Source organism: Bemisia tabaci, chromosome 7 (assembly GCF_918797505.1).
Source record: "Bemisia tabaci chromosome 7, PGI_BMITA_v3".
Taxonomy (NCBI): Eukaryota; Metazoa; Arthropoda; class Insecta; order Hemiptera; family Aleyrodidae; genus Bemisia; species Bemisia tabaci.
In genome coordinates this window covers 52,275,790-52,293,934 of record NC_092799.1, presented here as the reverse complement: position 1 = coordinate 52,293,934, position 18,145 = coordinate 52,275,790, and the positions used below count along the sequence as shown (strand labels likewise).

The window sequence follows — 18,145 nt, the reverse complement described above, 5'->3', positions numbered from 1 at the left end:
TCCGTTTACAACCTCACAAGCTTCCTGTCATACTTTATTTTTTAGATGGAAAACTACTCAACGTCAGTCATTTGAAACTTCCGCAATTTTTCTTCACTGCGTCAAAAAAAAATCTGGAAAACTTTCAGAAGACTATCTCCAGTAGCAGTGATCGCGATAAGTTGGGATCAAATCGGAAAATGTATCCAGATTTTATGGACGTCGATTTATTTTATCATTATCGGATAAAAAATTGCGAAAAATTGCTGTTTCATCACATAAAGCAGTAAAATAATTTTGATGAATAGAGACAAATTTCGATTGTTTTCAAACGCGATTTTATAGAGATAAAATCGCGACAAGATCTAAAATAAACAACCCTAGCGTTTTTATCGTCAAAAATTGTAATAAAATCGCAACTTAATTTTAAAAAATCGCAATTTTTCCTTTGAAAGCTGCTACTTGGGATATTAGTTTGTTCTCCTTCACAAAGAAAATGGTAACGGAGATTTTTAAAAACCCCAAACGAGAAACGTGGCCTGGCCTGGTAGTTTCACCGTCGATATGGAGAGTACACCCAAAAAAAGATCCAAATAACCACAGGGATCTGTACTGCCGTGCTAAAAAAAAATGTCGTATGAACATTCGAGAGTTGCCAAATTTCTCCCAATATAATGTATATTTTCAAGGAAAGTTATGGATATTTTTCATGGAAATTTTAAGGAACTTCGGGTGAAATTGCAAACAAAATTATCTGAAAAATCGGAAGGAAATTATTCATGAGTTTACCAGGAAATTCGTATTTTTTCAAAGGAATTTCGGCAACGCCTGAAGGTTCATGCGACGTTCCTCCTTAGCACGGCAGTCCACGGCAAAGATCTTTCCTATCTGTGTATAAAGCCATTCAACAGATTCCCAATCGGCAACTATGCAAATGAGTGAGACTTTTCCAGGGAGCGAGGTTCTACGTTTTTCATTTCCTAGGATCGATTCGCCTCCAACTCAATTCGGAAATTTAAACGACTTTTTCTCTCTGCTTGAGACGCTGGCGCAATTATCTAAGTCTTAAATTAAAAAGCGCGATTGATGAAAGCACGGCAAACGTTTACGGAACTGTCACCCCCTGCTCCCCTTCCAACCGCCCGCTACCCCGTCCGGCCTTCCATTAATCCCGTTATTTCTTCGAAATTGCCTTTCCAAGTGCTTACAAGATCTTTTTTCTTCTTTAAAGTTAAATCGAAGAAAACTGAGGGGAATAGAAAATACATCGGGTGATTCAAAATTAAAAGTTCGACAATTTTAGGCGCCAGTCAAGTTACATTATCAGCATGTATGCGGGCAATACGTACAGCAACGGCTATAAATTCATGACTGAAAAATGTGTAACTTAGCTGCAATATTTTGAAATTTCCGTTCATGATTTTCTTTGTTTACAAGGGACTATATGTACAAGAAATCTGCTTTGATGTGGCTTGATCATATCTCTGAAGGAGTAAAAAAATGCAAATAAAATTTTTCAGAATAACTGTTGGTTCTTTAATTTTGAAAAAAATGAAAAAGCAGTGAAAATTTCCGGAGACACAATGTGATGTACATGTATTTTATGACTTGAGCCATTTAAATATTCTTTACTCATTAACGATATGAATCATGTTTCCTTCAGTTTTGACAACAAAAAACTAATCTCCGAATATAAATCATTCTTTCTGTGTCTTTCCTTTTATTTTTTTCAAATTCTCTCTACCCCTTCCCTCTTAATGCGTTGTCCTTTTCTCCTGTTTTTTGTTGACTTGTGATTATCCTCTCTCTATACCGACCTCTATTCTATGGTGTTAATGACGTTGTTTTGTTAAGGCACTTTGAAGTAAATATGTTTTCTACCCAGCCATACGTACATTATGTAAAAAAAATATGTATTTCATTTCTAAATTTTGAGATTTGAAACACTGCGCTACCACTAGATCTGGGGGGTATACGCTCAAATCAATCTACGGTTGATGCCTCTGGAAATTTGACAACGGTAGGGGCAAGAGCAGCCGGATGGGGTGAAAAGGCCAACAAAGCACATAGTAATTGTTATGATGACATTAAGAACAAAGGAATTCAAGAACTGGGGAGGCTGTTTTTTGTTCTTGCACCATCCAAGCGTTGCCAAATGTATCTCGGATTTTTGGAGGAAACCTCAACTGCCTGGAATTTTTTTATCAACACCACGCGCAAAAATTCCAAATGGTGCCAGTTGTAGAGAAATGTTTCGGCAGTGGGCATTTTAGCCAATCGAACACTTTGCAAACTGCGTTGGTGAGCATCTTGACCACAAAACTGCCATGCTAAAGAAAAACGCCGTATGAACATTTAAAAATTGCAAAATTCCCTCCCCCCCCCCCCAGAAAATATTACTTTTCGGGAAAAGTTCTGCAAAGTCTGCCTTAAAATTTTCAGATATTCCAGATTAAATTGCGAGCAAAATTGTCTAAAAATTTTGAGGAAAATTATTGTTTTCTTTTCTTTTTCATCCATTTATACATACTTTTCCAATCAATTCGTTTTTTACTGAGAGACATGTGGTCACGTCTGAAGGCTCATACGGTGTTCTCTGTCCTCCCTCAGCGTGGCAGAAAATTAGATTTTATCAGGGAATTATCGGAAACGGGAAAGTTTCCGGGAAAGTTCATACTTAACATACCCCATTACATTGCCTTGTTAAGGATCTATATGATCCTTCAATAAGAGTCAAATTTACCGGGCAAATTGGGATTTTTTTTTCAAATTTGTCAGACAATTTTTTACACAATTTATTCTAAACTATACAAAACTTTCCTCGCAAATACATATTTCATGTGAGGAACTTTGGCAACTCTCAAATGTTCATACGTCGTTCTTCCATACTATAGCGCAGAACACACGTTCTGCACTCACACAACACGTATATGAAGAATTAGAAGAAAAAACAAGTTGGATTTTGCAATCGCTAGCGATAGCAATATTCGTCATAGGAACGTTAGCTTCTGGGATATGAAAATGTTAAGGTACAGTTCGTTTGTAGTATCTTCTGAATTGAAGGGGCTATGTAATTTTGTGTTGACATCTCTTTTTTAACATTTTTAATTATTTTCTTTGCATACAAGAAAGCTGTTATGTACCAATTATTTATTTTCGTTGGATTATATATGGTTTTCGGAAGTTAACGCATTTAAGTTTCAGGTTCGCTTTTTCGGCGTAAAGTATACATAAGGTGTCCCAAAAGCACCGGGACTTGTTCTGTAACTTCGAAAGTAAGATAGATACAGACATGATCTTGATCTCATTTTAAAGATCAACTCAATACCTATCGATTAAAACCAAGATCAGCTCAATCGGATAAAAATTGACCGAGTAATGGCAATTTGAAATCAGTGAGGAAAGTTTACCCCTACGGTTTTTAAGGAAGATTCTTCATCGCCGTGAATCGAAAAATCGGCCTGTAAAGTGATGCTTATTGTGTTTTTTGATTTTCGAGGTGTCATTTATCAACATTTTGTCAGTCTGGGAGGGGGGGGGGGGGATGGGAGTTTATGCCGATGATACGCTCGTGCTAGCAGCGTCGAAAAGTTACAGGGAGGCTCGTTTTAATGCTCAATCCCACCTAAATAGGATTAATAAATGGACTAACAAAGATAAAACAAAACTAAATGCGTCTAAGTCGGTAGAAATTGTGTTCACCAACAGACCTTTTGTTCAAATTCCTCTTCATTTAGGAAATTCTGAAATTCCTCGCGACACAGTCGCCCGTTATTTAGGCCTCCATCTGGATTCCAGGCTCAAATGGGGTGCACACATAAAGAAAAAAAGTCGAACAATTAAGACTTAAATTTCACGATATGCAGTGGCTGATAGGCCGCAAATCCAAGTTACCCTTGGAAACCAAAGTGCTCCTCTACAAGTCAATGTTGAGACCGGTTTGGAGTTATGGATGATGGTTGTGGGGCTGCGCATCCAAATCTAACATTAAAAAGATAGAAATCATCCAAATGAAAATTTTACGAAGCATTTCAAAAGCCAGATGGTATGAGAGAAACGTGGATATTCGCGCTGATCTCAACATTGACTCTGTAGAGTACTACATAACAAAAATGTATAACTCTTATGAAAATAGGTTGCATTGGCACCCCAATCCTGAAGCGCTCGCACTTCTCGAAAAAGACCGATGCATCCGAAGATTAAAACGTCGTAAACCCCACGAGCTTGGAATCCAGGGGCTCTCAAAATTTTCCATCTTTTAAATCAATGAGCCTCCTTGCGCTTTTCGAACGCAATCAGGGGTTCTTGGGTCTTTGACCGATCTCGGTCTCCCACCGTCCAAGTTAAATCAAAAAGACGCATTTTTACTCTAAAGCAAAATTGTTTTTATTTTTCTCCTCACTACAAAGAGGGTGTATATCATATATTAATTTGTTTTAATATATTCCTAGTTACTTAGCTAAAACAAATATTCGTAACATAGCATAAGTTTATCTTATAAGTTAAATTTAAGTTTTTTACAGATGTATCAACATCTAAAAACCATCCTGTACATATTATATTTTGTGCAAATAAAAAAAAAACAACAACATTTTGTACCATCAAACACAACAGTTGACAGTGCGTATTATTGTAAAGTACTAAAGGAGTTGAGAATGCACATTTCCCGGAAACGGTCGGACTTGAAAGCTTCGTGGATACTCCATCGAGACAATGCGCGGCCTCACACATCGAGCTTAACACGTGAATTTATGAGTAAAAATGGAGTTGAAACAATCCCTCATCCCCCTTATAGCCCTGACTTGGCTCCATGTGATTTTTGGATGTTTCCTACGCTTAAAAAGGAGCTTCGCGGACGAAGATTCGTATCGAAGACCGAAATCCAGAATGCAATTCAAAACTTCTTCAACTCCATCCCAGAGGAAGAATTCAGGAAAACAATGTTGGATAAGTGGCAAGAGCGCATGAAAAAGTGCATCCGGTTTGATGGACGGTACTTTGAAAAGCAAAAGGAAGTTATGGAAGATTCGGAGGAAAGTGGATACGAATATTAACTTTTTGAATTCTGGTAAGGGAAAAATCTTCCTACAAACCGTAGGGGTAAACTTTCCTCACTGATTTCAAATTGCCATAACTCGGTAAATTTTTATCCGATTGAGCTGATCTTGGTTTTAATCGATGGGTATTGAGTTGATCTTTAAAATGAGACCAAAATCATGTCTGTATCTATCATACTTTTGAAGTTACAGAACCAGTCCCGGTACTTTTGGGACACCCTACGTATGATATTTTTACTCTACACATATGCCTGAATACGCATCATAAGGGACCTATGTGCTTCCTAAGTTGCCAAGTATTAATTATTGTTAGATGATTGGTCTAAAACATTCAATACAACCAGTAAAAATTAAGTGTCCCCTACGAGATTCGAACCCCCGCTCGCACAAAAGAAGGCTGCACTAGGAGGATGGTCCTCCTGAGGATGGTGCCATAGTCATCTGAGCCATCTCGTCGCACGGAGAAACGGAGAAAAAAGAAAACAGTTAAGTGATCTCGGACGCTGAGCGGGCTTCACAAAAGAAGTCCTTGAGACTTTGTCCACTGATGTGATATGTCAGGACGGAGTAAGCGCCTTTCTCTGTGAGACATTGTTTGCCTATGCCCCATGTGTCTCAAGGTTCATCTCAACATGCATTTGCTATCGCGGCAGTAAACTGAGGCAATATTTCTGTATTCATGGATTAAATCCATCAATCGAGTTCTGATTTTGGCTCATATATCCGTAACGGGTCCTCCAGAGCAATTTTCCACCTTGTACGATGGTTATTATTTCTTTATATCTATGTTTAAAATTTGAGGTGGGATAATGGCGGCTTCTCAAGAGCAACGAGGTAGGCGATCTTTTGCACCAACGAACAGAAAACTGATGGCGAAAAATAACCAATCGGAACCTCCCAAAAAAAGAATCCGCCTAAAAACGGAACTTCGTGGTTCTGCGCAGATTTACCAGTCAGACACGACATCTCAAGGTGGAAAAAAACTCGCTGAAAGCGAATTTTAGAAATCAACACAACTTGACGTAGAGACATGATTGGCTAAAGAACACAACGGTTTTTGATACATCGGAAAATCAACCAAAAATCGGAGACTGGGCGAAACGCTCAAGGTCGCAGAGGTATAGGGAATCCCATAGCGAAAGCAACGGAACGATTGTAATATCATGGGGAACTCCGTTCCCATGACAAAAGAGTAGGGAGAGGGAGGAGAGGATGAATAAGAAAAGGATGGAAAAGCGGAGGGAGAAGAAGAGGAGTTGGAGGAAGAGGAAGAAGAGGATGAAAAAGAAGAAAAAGAAGAGGAAGAAAAAGAAGAAAATTAAAAGAAAACAGGAAGAAGAAGAAGAAGAAGAATAGGAAGAAGCGGTGGAGGAAGATGAACTAAGGAAGAGTAAGAGGGGGAGGAGGAAGATGAAGAAGAAGCAGAAGAAGAAGAAGAAGAAGAAGAAGAAGAAGAAGAAGAAAAGGAAGAGGAAGCATAAGAAGAAGAAGAGGGATAAGAGGAATAAGAAGAAGAAGAATAATAATAGGAATAAGCGGTGGAGGAGGAAGATGAAAAAAGGACTAGTAAGAGGAGGAGGAGGAGGAAGATAAAGAAGAAAAGGAGGAGGAAGCCTAAGAAGAAGATGAGGGATAAGAGGAATAAGAAGAAGAAGAAGAAGAATAGGAAGAAAAGGTGGAGGAAGCAAATGAATAAAAGAGGAGGAAGATGAAGAGGAAGAAGGGGAAGATGAAGAATAAGATTAAAATCCTGTGTGGGAATGGACACGGGATGGAATTTGACAACGGCATACAACTCCGATGAGGCGAGAGGGCTTAAAGATATAATGAAGTCAGGAGTGGTAGGAAATAAAGCATTGTGAGCGGTTGGCGAGAGCTGCTCCAATTGCGCATGGCGGCGGCGGCGGCGGCCTTAGCCTTTGAGAGGCGACTCGGCGACTCGGCGACTCCGCAACTGCGACTACGGTAACCCTCGCCCTCGCCCTCGCCCTCGCCTTTGGTGATATTTAGTAGAGCCTCTCGAGAGGGCCTCTCGTGTACCCATCATCTTTAGCCGCTCCCGTCCACAGCAGTATTCTTTTCCTTCCTCCTGCCCTACTTTCTAATGCCATGTCCCCATGACCCGGGACCAGGGACCCCATCCTTTAACTGGCCCGACAACCGCCACGCCGCTGGTCTCTCCTTCGCCCGCGTAGCGCTCATTCTTCCCCGCAGTCGGCATCAAAGCGCCCCTCACCGAAAACTCCATCGTCTCTCAAGCCGTCCTACGCAACACAGCCCTCAAAGCAGTCCCAGATGAGCCTCGAGGCATATACGAGCATGTGTCCTAACCCTGGCTCACCACAGCAATGCACTCATGGTCCTCTTCCATGACGCGGCAGACCTGCCGTAAACTCCCCCGCGATACCGAGGAAAGCCCTAAGTCCAGTCTGGGATGAACCTCTAGACACTTAAGAGCATGTGCTAACCATGGCTCATACAGAGATCCACTCATGGCTCTTTTCCGTAACACTCCAATGCGGCTAATGGTTCGTCGTTTTCGTAGACGAAAGTAGAGTACCAAACGAAGAAACGAAATTTTGGGAACGACAAGAAATTTTTTAATAAGAGTTGTAATTATTATGGTTGTTCCTTAAACACGACCTTTCCCTAGGAGGCCCCATATTAATCAAACCGCAATAAAGGAAATCCAACGAGGTCTTTAACATAAATCCAAAAAGGACAAGTTTTACGGTAGTTTGATAGTAGGAACATCATAATTTGTAGCTTGAGTGTCGTATTCATAGTTGTTTCTTAAAAAAGTTTGTTTCTTTAAGGAGCTCGGTTCACATTGTGATGAAAGGAGGTTTCAGGAGCCCTCAAGATAGTACCATAAAAAGGACAATTTTTGGCAACTTTGAGTGAAATCCAGCAATATGTATTTGGAAATGTTATTTGAAAGGGATTACAATGGTTGTAACTATAAGAGGTACAAAATACGAGAGGAAATGTATTCGAATTTTGCACATTTTAAGGTAGGTGCGAGGGTACCAAAAATTTTAAAAATCATATAAATTTTTCTTCCGTGTTTCGTACTATTTTCAATGACAAATCATAGTAATCTCTCGCAAGGACCTTTTTCTAAATTTTTACCACTCAAGCACAGCAAAAATCTTCCTTTTAATGATACTATTTTGAGGGATTCCTTTAACCTCACTCAGAAGGTAAACTAACTTCTTAGGCCAAGGAGCTGCTTAAAAACAACTTTGAATGCGACCCAATAGCTGCTAATTCTGACGTCTCTACTTAAAATTCCATTCAATTACTGTGTACCTAGTTAAATAATCAAGAAAAGTCACTCGCCTGGTGATCATTGGGAAATAGGTCCCTGAAATTTGGAAGAAATAAAGCGCAGACTTATCTAGGGGCTGTCACCTGTCGATAGTCGCAAAAATCATTCCATTCGGCCCAGTGAAACGATTGAGTGAGCTGTAACAAAAACTGAAAATTTAAAAGGTAAGGTAGCTTATAGTAATGATACAACACTTTCGCGTGTATATAATATTTACTGGGTCAAAATTAGCCCTACCGTTGTCGGATCACCACTTTGTTGTTCCGAAGGAGCGAACAGGTAAGAAACGAAAGCGTCAAATCACTGCGTTTATACCCGCACTTGACTTGAATCTGTTTTCGACTCGGTGATAATTGAAAAAAAGAGCGAGATCTAATCGACAGGTTGCGAAACGGACGCCCTTCTTCTCTGTCAAGTCACGGTCAACGCTCGTGCTTTTTGCGAAATTTGGCAACAGCTTATCGACCTCGCACGAGGTCCGGTTCGCACATCAATCAAACCCAAATCGTCACGTAGTCCCAACGGAGCGAATAAACCAGTAAAACATAAAAAGCTCTCTAAAAGTGAAATAAAACCGAGATGAGGACGAGATAACCCACTCCAGTCAGTTCCTCACTCCGGTGTCTTCGTTCCGTGGTTGAGTAAGCTGGGGGGCTTTAGGTCTTACGTCGCGCTGCCCATCAGATTCTGGGTGGCATTCATTTTACTCTTTATTTCATCTTCAGGAGTTCAAATATTTTTAACACAACTTTCGGTAAATCCTCAAATCGTGTGCTTGGAATTTTGGATTTTGCCTCAGAAGTTTAATATTTTCTTTTTTCGATGCTTGGCTTCTCTTGCTCTTGCAGTGGGAATTGAACCGATGTTTACAATTTGTAGATGGGCGGCACTTAGCGAATCAGGACAATTTTTCTTTAAAAGAAGGAAATATATTGATAAAATTGTTGAGCTTTGAATTGTTGTATATTAGATCAATGTCCTGAAAAAACTCTTCAGGTTGACACTAGTTGGACTTAAAATATTTGCATTATTCTTTTTTTTATTTTTTTCAAATTTGTATTCTTTTTTCTCTGGGAGTTACCCAGTGGCACCTGACAAGGAGATCGCACTTCGGTGGTATGTCTCCTACGGTATTGATGAAAACATTATTCGACAGTGAAACTACCACGTAATTCGTTTGCGGTGTTTAAAAACCTCCGCTGCCATTTTATTTTTTATTTTTTTTTAAGAAGAAAAAATCAATATCATTTCTTGAAATTTTCATGGTCTTCTTTGCACAGAGGGGGGAAATCACAGAAGTTTTCGAGAGTTGATGTCGAGTAATTTTCCATTCAAAAAACAAAGTATGACAGGAAGTCTACAATGTCGCAATCCGAAACACGTGGTCTGATAGTTGCACTGTCGAAATGCCGTCTGATGTGTGCTAAGTTGGATTTTTGCTGCAAATTAAAGTAAAATTACAGCGCTTGAACAAATTTCAATAAAATGGAAATATCCATCGATAGGACCGTTAAGACCTTGTAGTAGGATACCTCCGCTAACACGGTAGTTAAAAGTTAAAATATTCTATTGCGTTTATGGAAATTAAAGTCCTTTTAAATATTTTAAGGGTCAAATATGGTATGACAAAATAATAATAAACTAATGACACCTGATATTTGTTTAGGCGTATTCGTCAGTACCCATTTTGATCCCGTATAAAATATTGAAATTATAGTGAGTAAACACGACACAAACAGCAGTGACTATATGACAGTTTGCCATTTAGTTGTTATCCTATGCTACGCCTCAAACAGCGTGTTGTGAAGAGTATCAAGCCAAGTTAGGTTCAGTTGGGTCACGCAACTAAACTAACTCCGCGGTGACGCTCAGGGTATCAAACGAAAATGAAGGCGCTTCGCTGCGTTCCACCGATCAGTTTCACTCTCGGTAGTCAGTAAGACCCCAGTGCAGCATTTTCTCTACAGCTGCCTGGGCTAAACGCCCCCCTACCCCTAATTTTCCACCGGAATGAACTTGCGTTCTTTTATGGATCCCAAATTGAAGCGCTGGGTTTAGAAACGGCATTTCTTGGTTGCGGTGCTTCAGGATCTCCGTAAACGTTTCATCCACTATGATTGAAGCAAACGCATGGAATTCTTTAAGAATTACGAATCTTTTACTGACTTTTCTTTATTATAATGCTGAAAACTAAAAAGTTCAGAAAATTTACAATATAGTTTCCTCTTTAAAATATAAATTAGCAGTGGAGGTTCTAAAACATCGCAATCAGGAAATGCCCTCTCTGCACCAAACGCCTCAAGTCAAATGTTCGATTTTGTTTGGCTCCTCGGTTATCGTTTACTCACCATTTGTACCAGCCATCTTGTTGCTTCTAAAAATATTAACACAGCGTTCCCATTTTATTTTGAACTCCAGGCTAATAATTGAAATTGATAGACAAAACGATAGACATAAAAGACAGAGGCATAATGAGGCGGAAGCGGGTGGTTGTAACGGACAAAGAAGGCAACTAACAGCAACCGAAAAGAGGCCCTAAACAGTTAGTCCGTCATTTTCCCTTTTAGTCTATGAGAACCGACCGTTTCAACCAATAAGGTGGCTAAATTTTCCCTCTATCTTCTTTGTCTATGGCTTTGTCTATCAATTTCAATGATTAGCCCGCTGGATGACTCCTGCCCTGCCTCAGCAATTCCCGTTCCTTAGATACCTAGTGCTGGGACTCGCGGATATTTGGACGTATTTCTGCCAAACGGAACTATGTGCATCATGACGTGAGCCCTGTTATGCATATATCCTAATGGGGCTCAGGGCTTATGTCTTGATGCACATAGTTCCATTTTGCAGAAATACGTCAATTTCGTCTCGCGGCAATGTCGTGGGGAGGAAAACACTGTGCATTTTTCATCCCTTCCGCGTTGGCTCATCCCTCCATTCATTCGGTGGCGAGACAGCCAAAAATTGCATGCGGGGGCGAGCGGGGCGAGGCGGGGCTGGGGCGCGATGACGAGCCGAAGCCCCCTTGAAATATCGCGGCTTAGGGCTAACGTACTTGGCGCCCTCACCTCCTCGGAGCCCCGGAAAGGTGGAGCGCAGGCTTGCCAAATTGCAAGGTGAAAGGGAGGGTATCGTTAAAGGCCGGAACTGAGCCCACTATGGACTTGAAGGTCTTTCAGGTGATTCCACGGTTGCCATTTTTTGTGTCAGAGCAACGTGCAATATATCACATCAATTCCTTCCATAATTTCAGCTACTTGTCATTTTTTCGAATTTTGAGATCGCCCTTCTGTTGTCACGAAACTAAAGTATTCAGATACCAAATTTGACAAAGAAATTCAACGTATCAAAGGCAGGGTTTTTTCAGAGGAAAAATGTCGCATTCGAGTGCAGTTTCGATATCAGTATCGAATGCGACATTTTTCCTCTCAAAATACCATGCCTTTATTACGTTGAATTTCTTTGTCAAATTTGATATATGAATTGTTTAGCCTCACGGCAACAGAAGTGCGATCTCAAAATTCGAAAAAAATGTCAAGTAGGTGTAATTATGGAAGGAATTGATGTGATATATCGCACGTCGCTCTGACACAAAAAATGGCAACCGTCGAATCACCTTAAAAACCTTCAAGTCCATAGTGGGCCCGGTTCCGGCCTCTAACAATACCCTCCCTTTCATCTTGCAATTTGGCAACTCTGCGCTCCACCTTTCCGGGGCTAATTGTTTCTACCCACGTTTTGTTTTTCTACTCTTAAATTACAGAAGTCACAGAAATTGGACTAAATTTTGCGATTAGAAACTATACTTTCTGGCTCAGTTCAGAAATATCGTATGTGCTATTAGTTTTCCTATGCATGGAAGTGTTTTTTTAGATGAGCCAGACACTTTAGTTCCAAATTGCAAAATGTCGTCCCATTGGACGCGTATTTCTGCAAACGGAACTATGTGCATTAAGACATGAGCCCTGAGATCCATTAGAACATATGCGTAACAGGGCTCACGTCATAATGCAGATAGTTCCGTTTGGCAAAAATACGTCCAATTGTGAATGACCTTCTAAGTCACCTAATTTCGCATATATCACAAGAGTTCCATGAAAAAAAATGATTTTTTTAAGCGCAATTTTTCAAGCCTGGTTGAAAGTGAGACCCAAAGCGGTGCCACTACGCCGCGTCACGATGTCGGCGGGTTTCCGGAATGGTTGCGGATCTCGTGTCGAGATGGCAGCACTGGTGACGGGTCTCGAGAATAAACATGTCTCTTGGAGCTTTTTATGCTTCGGTGAACGGAGCTCTACGTCTACATAAATCATAGAGCTCCCGTTGGAGTATCCTAGGCCACGTTGTCATCATTATCCAGAAAGGAACATTTTTTTACAATTATAGGTAAAGCACAATTTGTCACAGCTGCGAAAAATTCTTGATCCTGTGATTCCCTGATCTCAGCAAACAAGTGACAAATTTTAGACCGCGAGAGGACTTTTTTGCAAGTTATCTTTTATTCAATTCTTTAAAAGAAAGAGACACAAATAGTGCTTTGTTCGTAAAATCAGGTATTTTTACAAATCGATGTCTACGGAACATCACCGCCAACTTGCAAACTGACGATTTAACAGGACGAAGAAAAAACTTCACCATTGTTGTAATTTTGAGGATTGATTTTCGGTTTTTAATACATTATAGTGTCATTACAGCGTTTTGATGCGGAACTGGAAAAAACTAAAAACATGAGCTTGCGTATTTCATACTGAATGTGGAAAAGTCGCAAACTCATTTTCGCCAAAATTGTCACTTAGGCGGTGTTGTTCCCTAGCCATCGATATTGGACTTTTTTGTGAGGAAAACCAAAAATTTGATCGTGAGGCTAATATATCTAATTGCAAAAGACAGTCAGCGTTTTGGACTTTTTTCATTTCGTGGTATGATAAATGGGTTAAGAAGATCCCGGCCACTGGCATTTCTAAAGTCATCCTACCTTAATTTGTATTGGACTCTTAGTTTAGTGTGTTATAGTCACGTCGAAAAATCGGGCTTTTTTGTTCAAGAAGTGCTTTTTATCTGTGTGAATTATGCATAGCCTTTTGAGAATAAATGTGTAAATTTTGAAAAACGCTATTTTTTTGTTGCAGGTAAGAGAAGATTTCCTCCGAGAAAGCACACCACATTTAATCTGTAAGTGAAAACAAACATGATCTTAACCGAACCACGAAACTTTACATTTAGAAAAATTTTGCCAAGTATGATACGGTGTATTTAGCCGTCAAAACCAAACGCCGGTTTAAAAAAAACTGCTCATCACTGGAACGTGGGAATTTCTGAATAATGTTTATGAGCAAACATATAAGGTCTCTTAATAGCTCAGAGATATTCGTGCCTACCTTAACATTTCTCCCGAATCTGAATGACACCTTATTGACAGCATAGAGTGGAGCATTGCGAGTGCACGCGCCTTTCGGCTTGGCGCCTTCAATTTTGTAGACGCAACGCGGACATCCGTCAAGCATGAATAGTGGTATCTCTGCGCCGTCATCAACGCGCGCCCTTTCCCTTGCTCTGCTTCCATGTTTTGTTGGTTCCGTTTGAATTCCTGGAAATATGTTTTAACGACAACCCCTTGAAATCCCTAGCCGGGTCAAATTGACTTTATGTAATGCTACTAGGCTTGTCTTTGAGAAATTAATATCTTTACGTTTTAAAAATCTGCAACGTACGTACTTTTATTTAATGACTGTTTCAAGGATCATTCGAATTTTTAGTCGTCGGAGTTCTAAAAAGATGTTTGGGTGCAAAGCACCCCTTTTTTAATGACCCCTATATTTTACTCTATGATGACAAGCCATTTCAATTGTATATATGTATGTTTCCTAGGTTACGCTCCACGTCTAGTTCAACAGCGTTTTGTAGCGCTCTCTTCCGTCCGCGCAAAATCGGAGTTTTATTTTTGTTTTTCCCACTAGATCGAACTCCTGTAAATCTGAATTACAATTCGTTGTTGGTGATCATAAGAACATTTGTGAATTTTAAGTGTAATATTTTCTTTTTCCCGTCGCCAATCGTCGACGGGACGGTGTTTGACGCACTGCATTAAGTATTCCCACAGTCTTATAAGCGCTAACATTCAATTACTAATAAAAAAAAAAAACGAATAAATTGACGAGGTGCTACGGTGAACGCTCTCCAACGTCTTAACGTTGGAGCTGTCGTCTTGTTTTTCTTGCGTGGCTCTATCACTAGGATAGCGAATATCTTCCTCCCTGCCCGTTCACACTGATTGGATTGTTATTGCAAAATATTGACGATATACTTTGTCTCCGACAGAGGAACTTGGTAAAAGTCTCAAAACAGAAGGGTAAAATCCCCTGTTTCGTTCTATTGCTGCAGTATACACGGAGAGCGTTGAAAAGTTCCAGGCTTCATTTCCTGAATGAAGTCGAGTTATTCCCAACTCCTGATGACGGCTCTACAACGAATTTTCTAAAGTGAGCACGTGTCAGATGCCGATCGGTATTGGGTTCTTGAACAAACCGACAAACGACTCTTAGTTGCTTGGAAATACTTTTCTGCGTTTCAGGATCAAACTTTAGGGGCACTTGTTTTCGCACTGAAGACATGGAGGCAAGTTAATTTGTCGTACCTTGTGCGACTTGTGCCGCTTTCGATCCAAACAGGAGAAAAACAAGGGGAAAATACGGGAAATAAGGCTAAAGTACAACAATAAAAAAAAAAAAACAAGACGCTTCAACTCAAAGCTGAGTCAACTTCAGTCGGAAAATAAAGCATAACTACAAAAATATCGAAGAAAAAACCTGAGACCTACCGAGTTTTTCTCGGATCTTGACAACCAACATGTAGGTCTCAGGTTTTTTCATCGATATTTTTTTAATTTATGATTTATATTCCGCCTGAAAACGACTCAGTTTAGAGTGAAAACGTCTTAGATTTTTTTATTGTTGTATTTTAGCCTTGTTTCCCGTTTTCCCCATTGTTTTTCTCCTGTTATCATTGTCTCGGGCTGTTCCGTATAAAATTGTTTTTAGATCCAAACAAGTCCTCAGAACAAATCTCTGTGGTAAATCTGTTTCTCAAGTCCATGTTTTAGTTAAATAGTGTAGTTCCGCAATTTGCAACAGCACTCTAGCGTAGCTGAGTTCCATCGCGCTCGGATTTAACCCCGGAGATCGGGATTCGATACTTCGCCAGGGAGAATTCTCTTTCATTCATCTTTTTTAATTCAAAAAGTATGGGCAACTATACATACTACACTTATTCATTCTGCCACTAGGAGAAGTGTCCTTCAACGCAATTGCGTCGGAACGTCTTTTTTTTTTTTGGATCCTCATAGGAACCAGTGCCCATACTTACTCTATAGAGGTACTCTAGAGGTGGATTGAAAATACAGAACATCCGCTATTAGTAGGATTCTCAAAAAAAAAAAAAAAAAAAAAAAAAAAAAAAAAAAAAAAAAATTAGAATCTTACTAGAAAATTACAGGCCCCGTTTTCAAAATTGCGAAAAGCCTCCCCTAACCTTACTGTCCTTGGTTCCTTTGAAAGTACCTCCCCCTATTTGACCCGAAAAGCTCCCGGAATCCGTGCTCGGGAACCTCCGATATGGCGATGCATGATGCAGCGTTTTCGATTCAATTCCACCGTCGCCCGAGCCAATTTTTTCCCCTTTAGATATTGTTTTCTCTTTTTCCGGACGGCTTGTAACTTGATGGTAGGAGGAGTCCTCCTCCCCCCCCCCCCGGGGACGGAGCGAAGGGGTTGGGAGAGCCCCGAAGGAGGAAACCGTGATAAGAAGCATTTTAGGTTGATGCGATGGAACGATTCAGCGGTTTTAATGGCGGAATTTGTCCCGACATGTTTTATTCATCAGCCAATTCGATTATACTTTCCGATCGTGTTCGATTCCACGTCCGACGGTGTGTGTGTGAGTGAGAGAGGGAAAAGGGGTGACTTCCACCTCGATCGGCCATTCTTCCGGCAAAGGTCATTTCCGGTTGGGTTTAGCGAAGTAGGCGAAAACTCTTATCGCCCGATACGGATCAAGGAGCGACCAAGACTTCGAGGCGGTGACCTTTTTTCATTCGCCGCGCGCGCGAGGAGAGAGGCCTTATCCGCGCGCATTTACGATAAAAAGAATTGCTTACATCTGCCCAACAAATATAACTGCAGTTATTTGAATGTCTTTATTTTTATTTGCGACTCGTTCCGGGGAATTGCCTCCGAGTTCGAGGGAGGAATTTCAGGGTAGCCGTAATAAGTGATTGTTCGCTGCGGGAAAACAGAGTCATCCTACGATTTTATTGTATGAGGCCGTCCACGAGGTAAATAGCCAGAGCAGATAGAGGAACAATTTTTGGTACGACGATTATTGTGGAGTCGTCCTCACAAATCGGATTTTGAGATTTCAAAAAAACTTCCTCTTATACCCTCGCCCTCCCAAAAAAAAGGAAAATTACGAGTAATTAACTTAAATTTTGTGAGAAACAACTTAATCAGCCAAAATACACATAATAAAAGAACAACTTAATTTGGGGAGAAGGCTGCAAATAAAGAAAAAGGAATAAACAAAACCGGGACGTTTCAAAATAATAACAATTTCATTATCAACCGGAAAATAAATTAAAAACAAAAATGAGCCGTCGCTCCGCTGTAATTGCGAGACCGAGACTGATTACCAGGTAAACAGACTCGGCACAGTGCAGCAAAATCAAAGCACACAAGACGAAGATTACAAAAAAGGATGGAAATTTAATCACCAGCTCCCTCTGGAGGAAAAACTGGTGATAAGAGGCACAGAGACCATCAACATCGCGGTAATTACAAAGTTTGTTCCTACGCTTCAAGATATTCATCATTTCGAGGAGAAGACGCGGAAAATTTTAGCCTCCGAAAAGCGTTATTTTCCGCGTCTTCTCCTCGAAATGATGAATATCTTGAAGCGTAGGAACAAACTTTGTAATTACCGCGCTGATGTTGATGGTCTCTGTGCCTCTTATCACCAGTTTTTCCTCCCAGGGAGCTGGTGATTAAATTTCCATCCTTTTTTGTAATCTTCGTCTTGTGTGCTTTGATTTTGCTGCACTGTGCCGAGTCTGTTTACCTGGTAATCAGTCTCGGTCTCGCAATTACAGCGGAGCGACGGCTCATTTTTGTTTTTAATTTATTTTCCGGTTGATAATGAAATTGTTATTATTTGGAACGTCCCGGGTTTTGTTTATTCCTTTTTCTTTATTTGCAGCCTTCTCCCCAAATTAAGTTGTTAAATTTTGTGCCAGTGGATGGCGTAGACTTGCATTATAATCGGCTATTTCGTATTCTGAACATGAATTTCGATGCCTTGAACATTGGTTATGGAGTTTTTCTCTGAACAAGAGAAAATAAATGCTAAAAAATTATGTAATTCGTTCGTGAAAACCATTTTAACAATTTGCAAGATTGTTTGTTTATTTCGGACGAGATTTCCTGCTTTGATTTAAAGTTGAGGGCATTTATATCGGGATGCATTGTACATTAAACCTTGGTTTTCTTCCCCATCCCGTTGGTTTCTGTTTTAAATGACGGTAGCCATTTCGATCTCTTGATCATCATCAGGTCAGTGCACTACATTACATACTTCACTACAATACATACTAAATACTTAGATGTACGATAGCCGCTTACGGATTTTAACATGGAAAGAACATGGTAAACACTACAATATTAAAACTTACATTTGCAACTGATAATTTCACCTTCGTTATTCCCGATCGCGATGATTTTTCAGACCTAGACGA

At 40.1% G+C, this 18,145-nt stretch overlaps 1 protein-coding gene across 2 annotated transcripts in view; it reads left to right on the top strand.

Annotated features, from left to right (window-relative positions):
- The window catches only part of Teh1 (tipE homolog 1 phospholipid transfer protein), a 305,501-nt gene that overhangs the window by 40,774 nt on the left and 246,582 nt on the right, over nucleotides 1–18,145 (top strand). The window contains exon 2 of one of the 2 annotated variants that reach the window (XM_019054806.2): nucleotides 13,494–13,564. The exons of the other annotated variant lie outside the window; for it this stretch is intronic. Within the exon in view, the coding sequence (XP_018910351.1) occupies nucleotides 13,494–13,497 (4 nt within the window). The 3' untranslated portion in view covers nucleotides 13,498–13,564. Of the gene's footprint in view, nucleotides 1–13,493; nucleotides 13,565–18,145 lie in introns of those variants that run through there. 2 annotated transcript variants of the gene reach the window in all.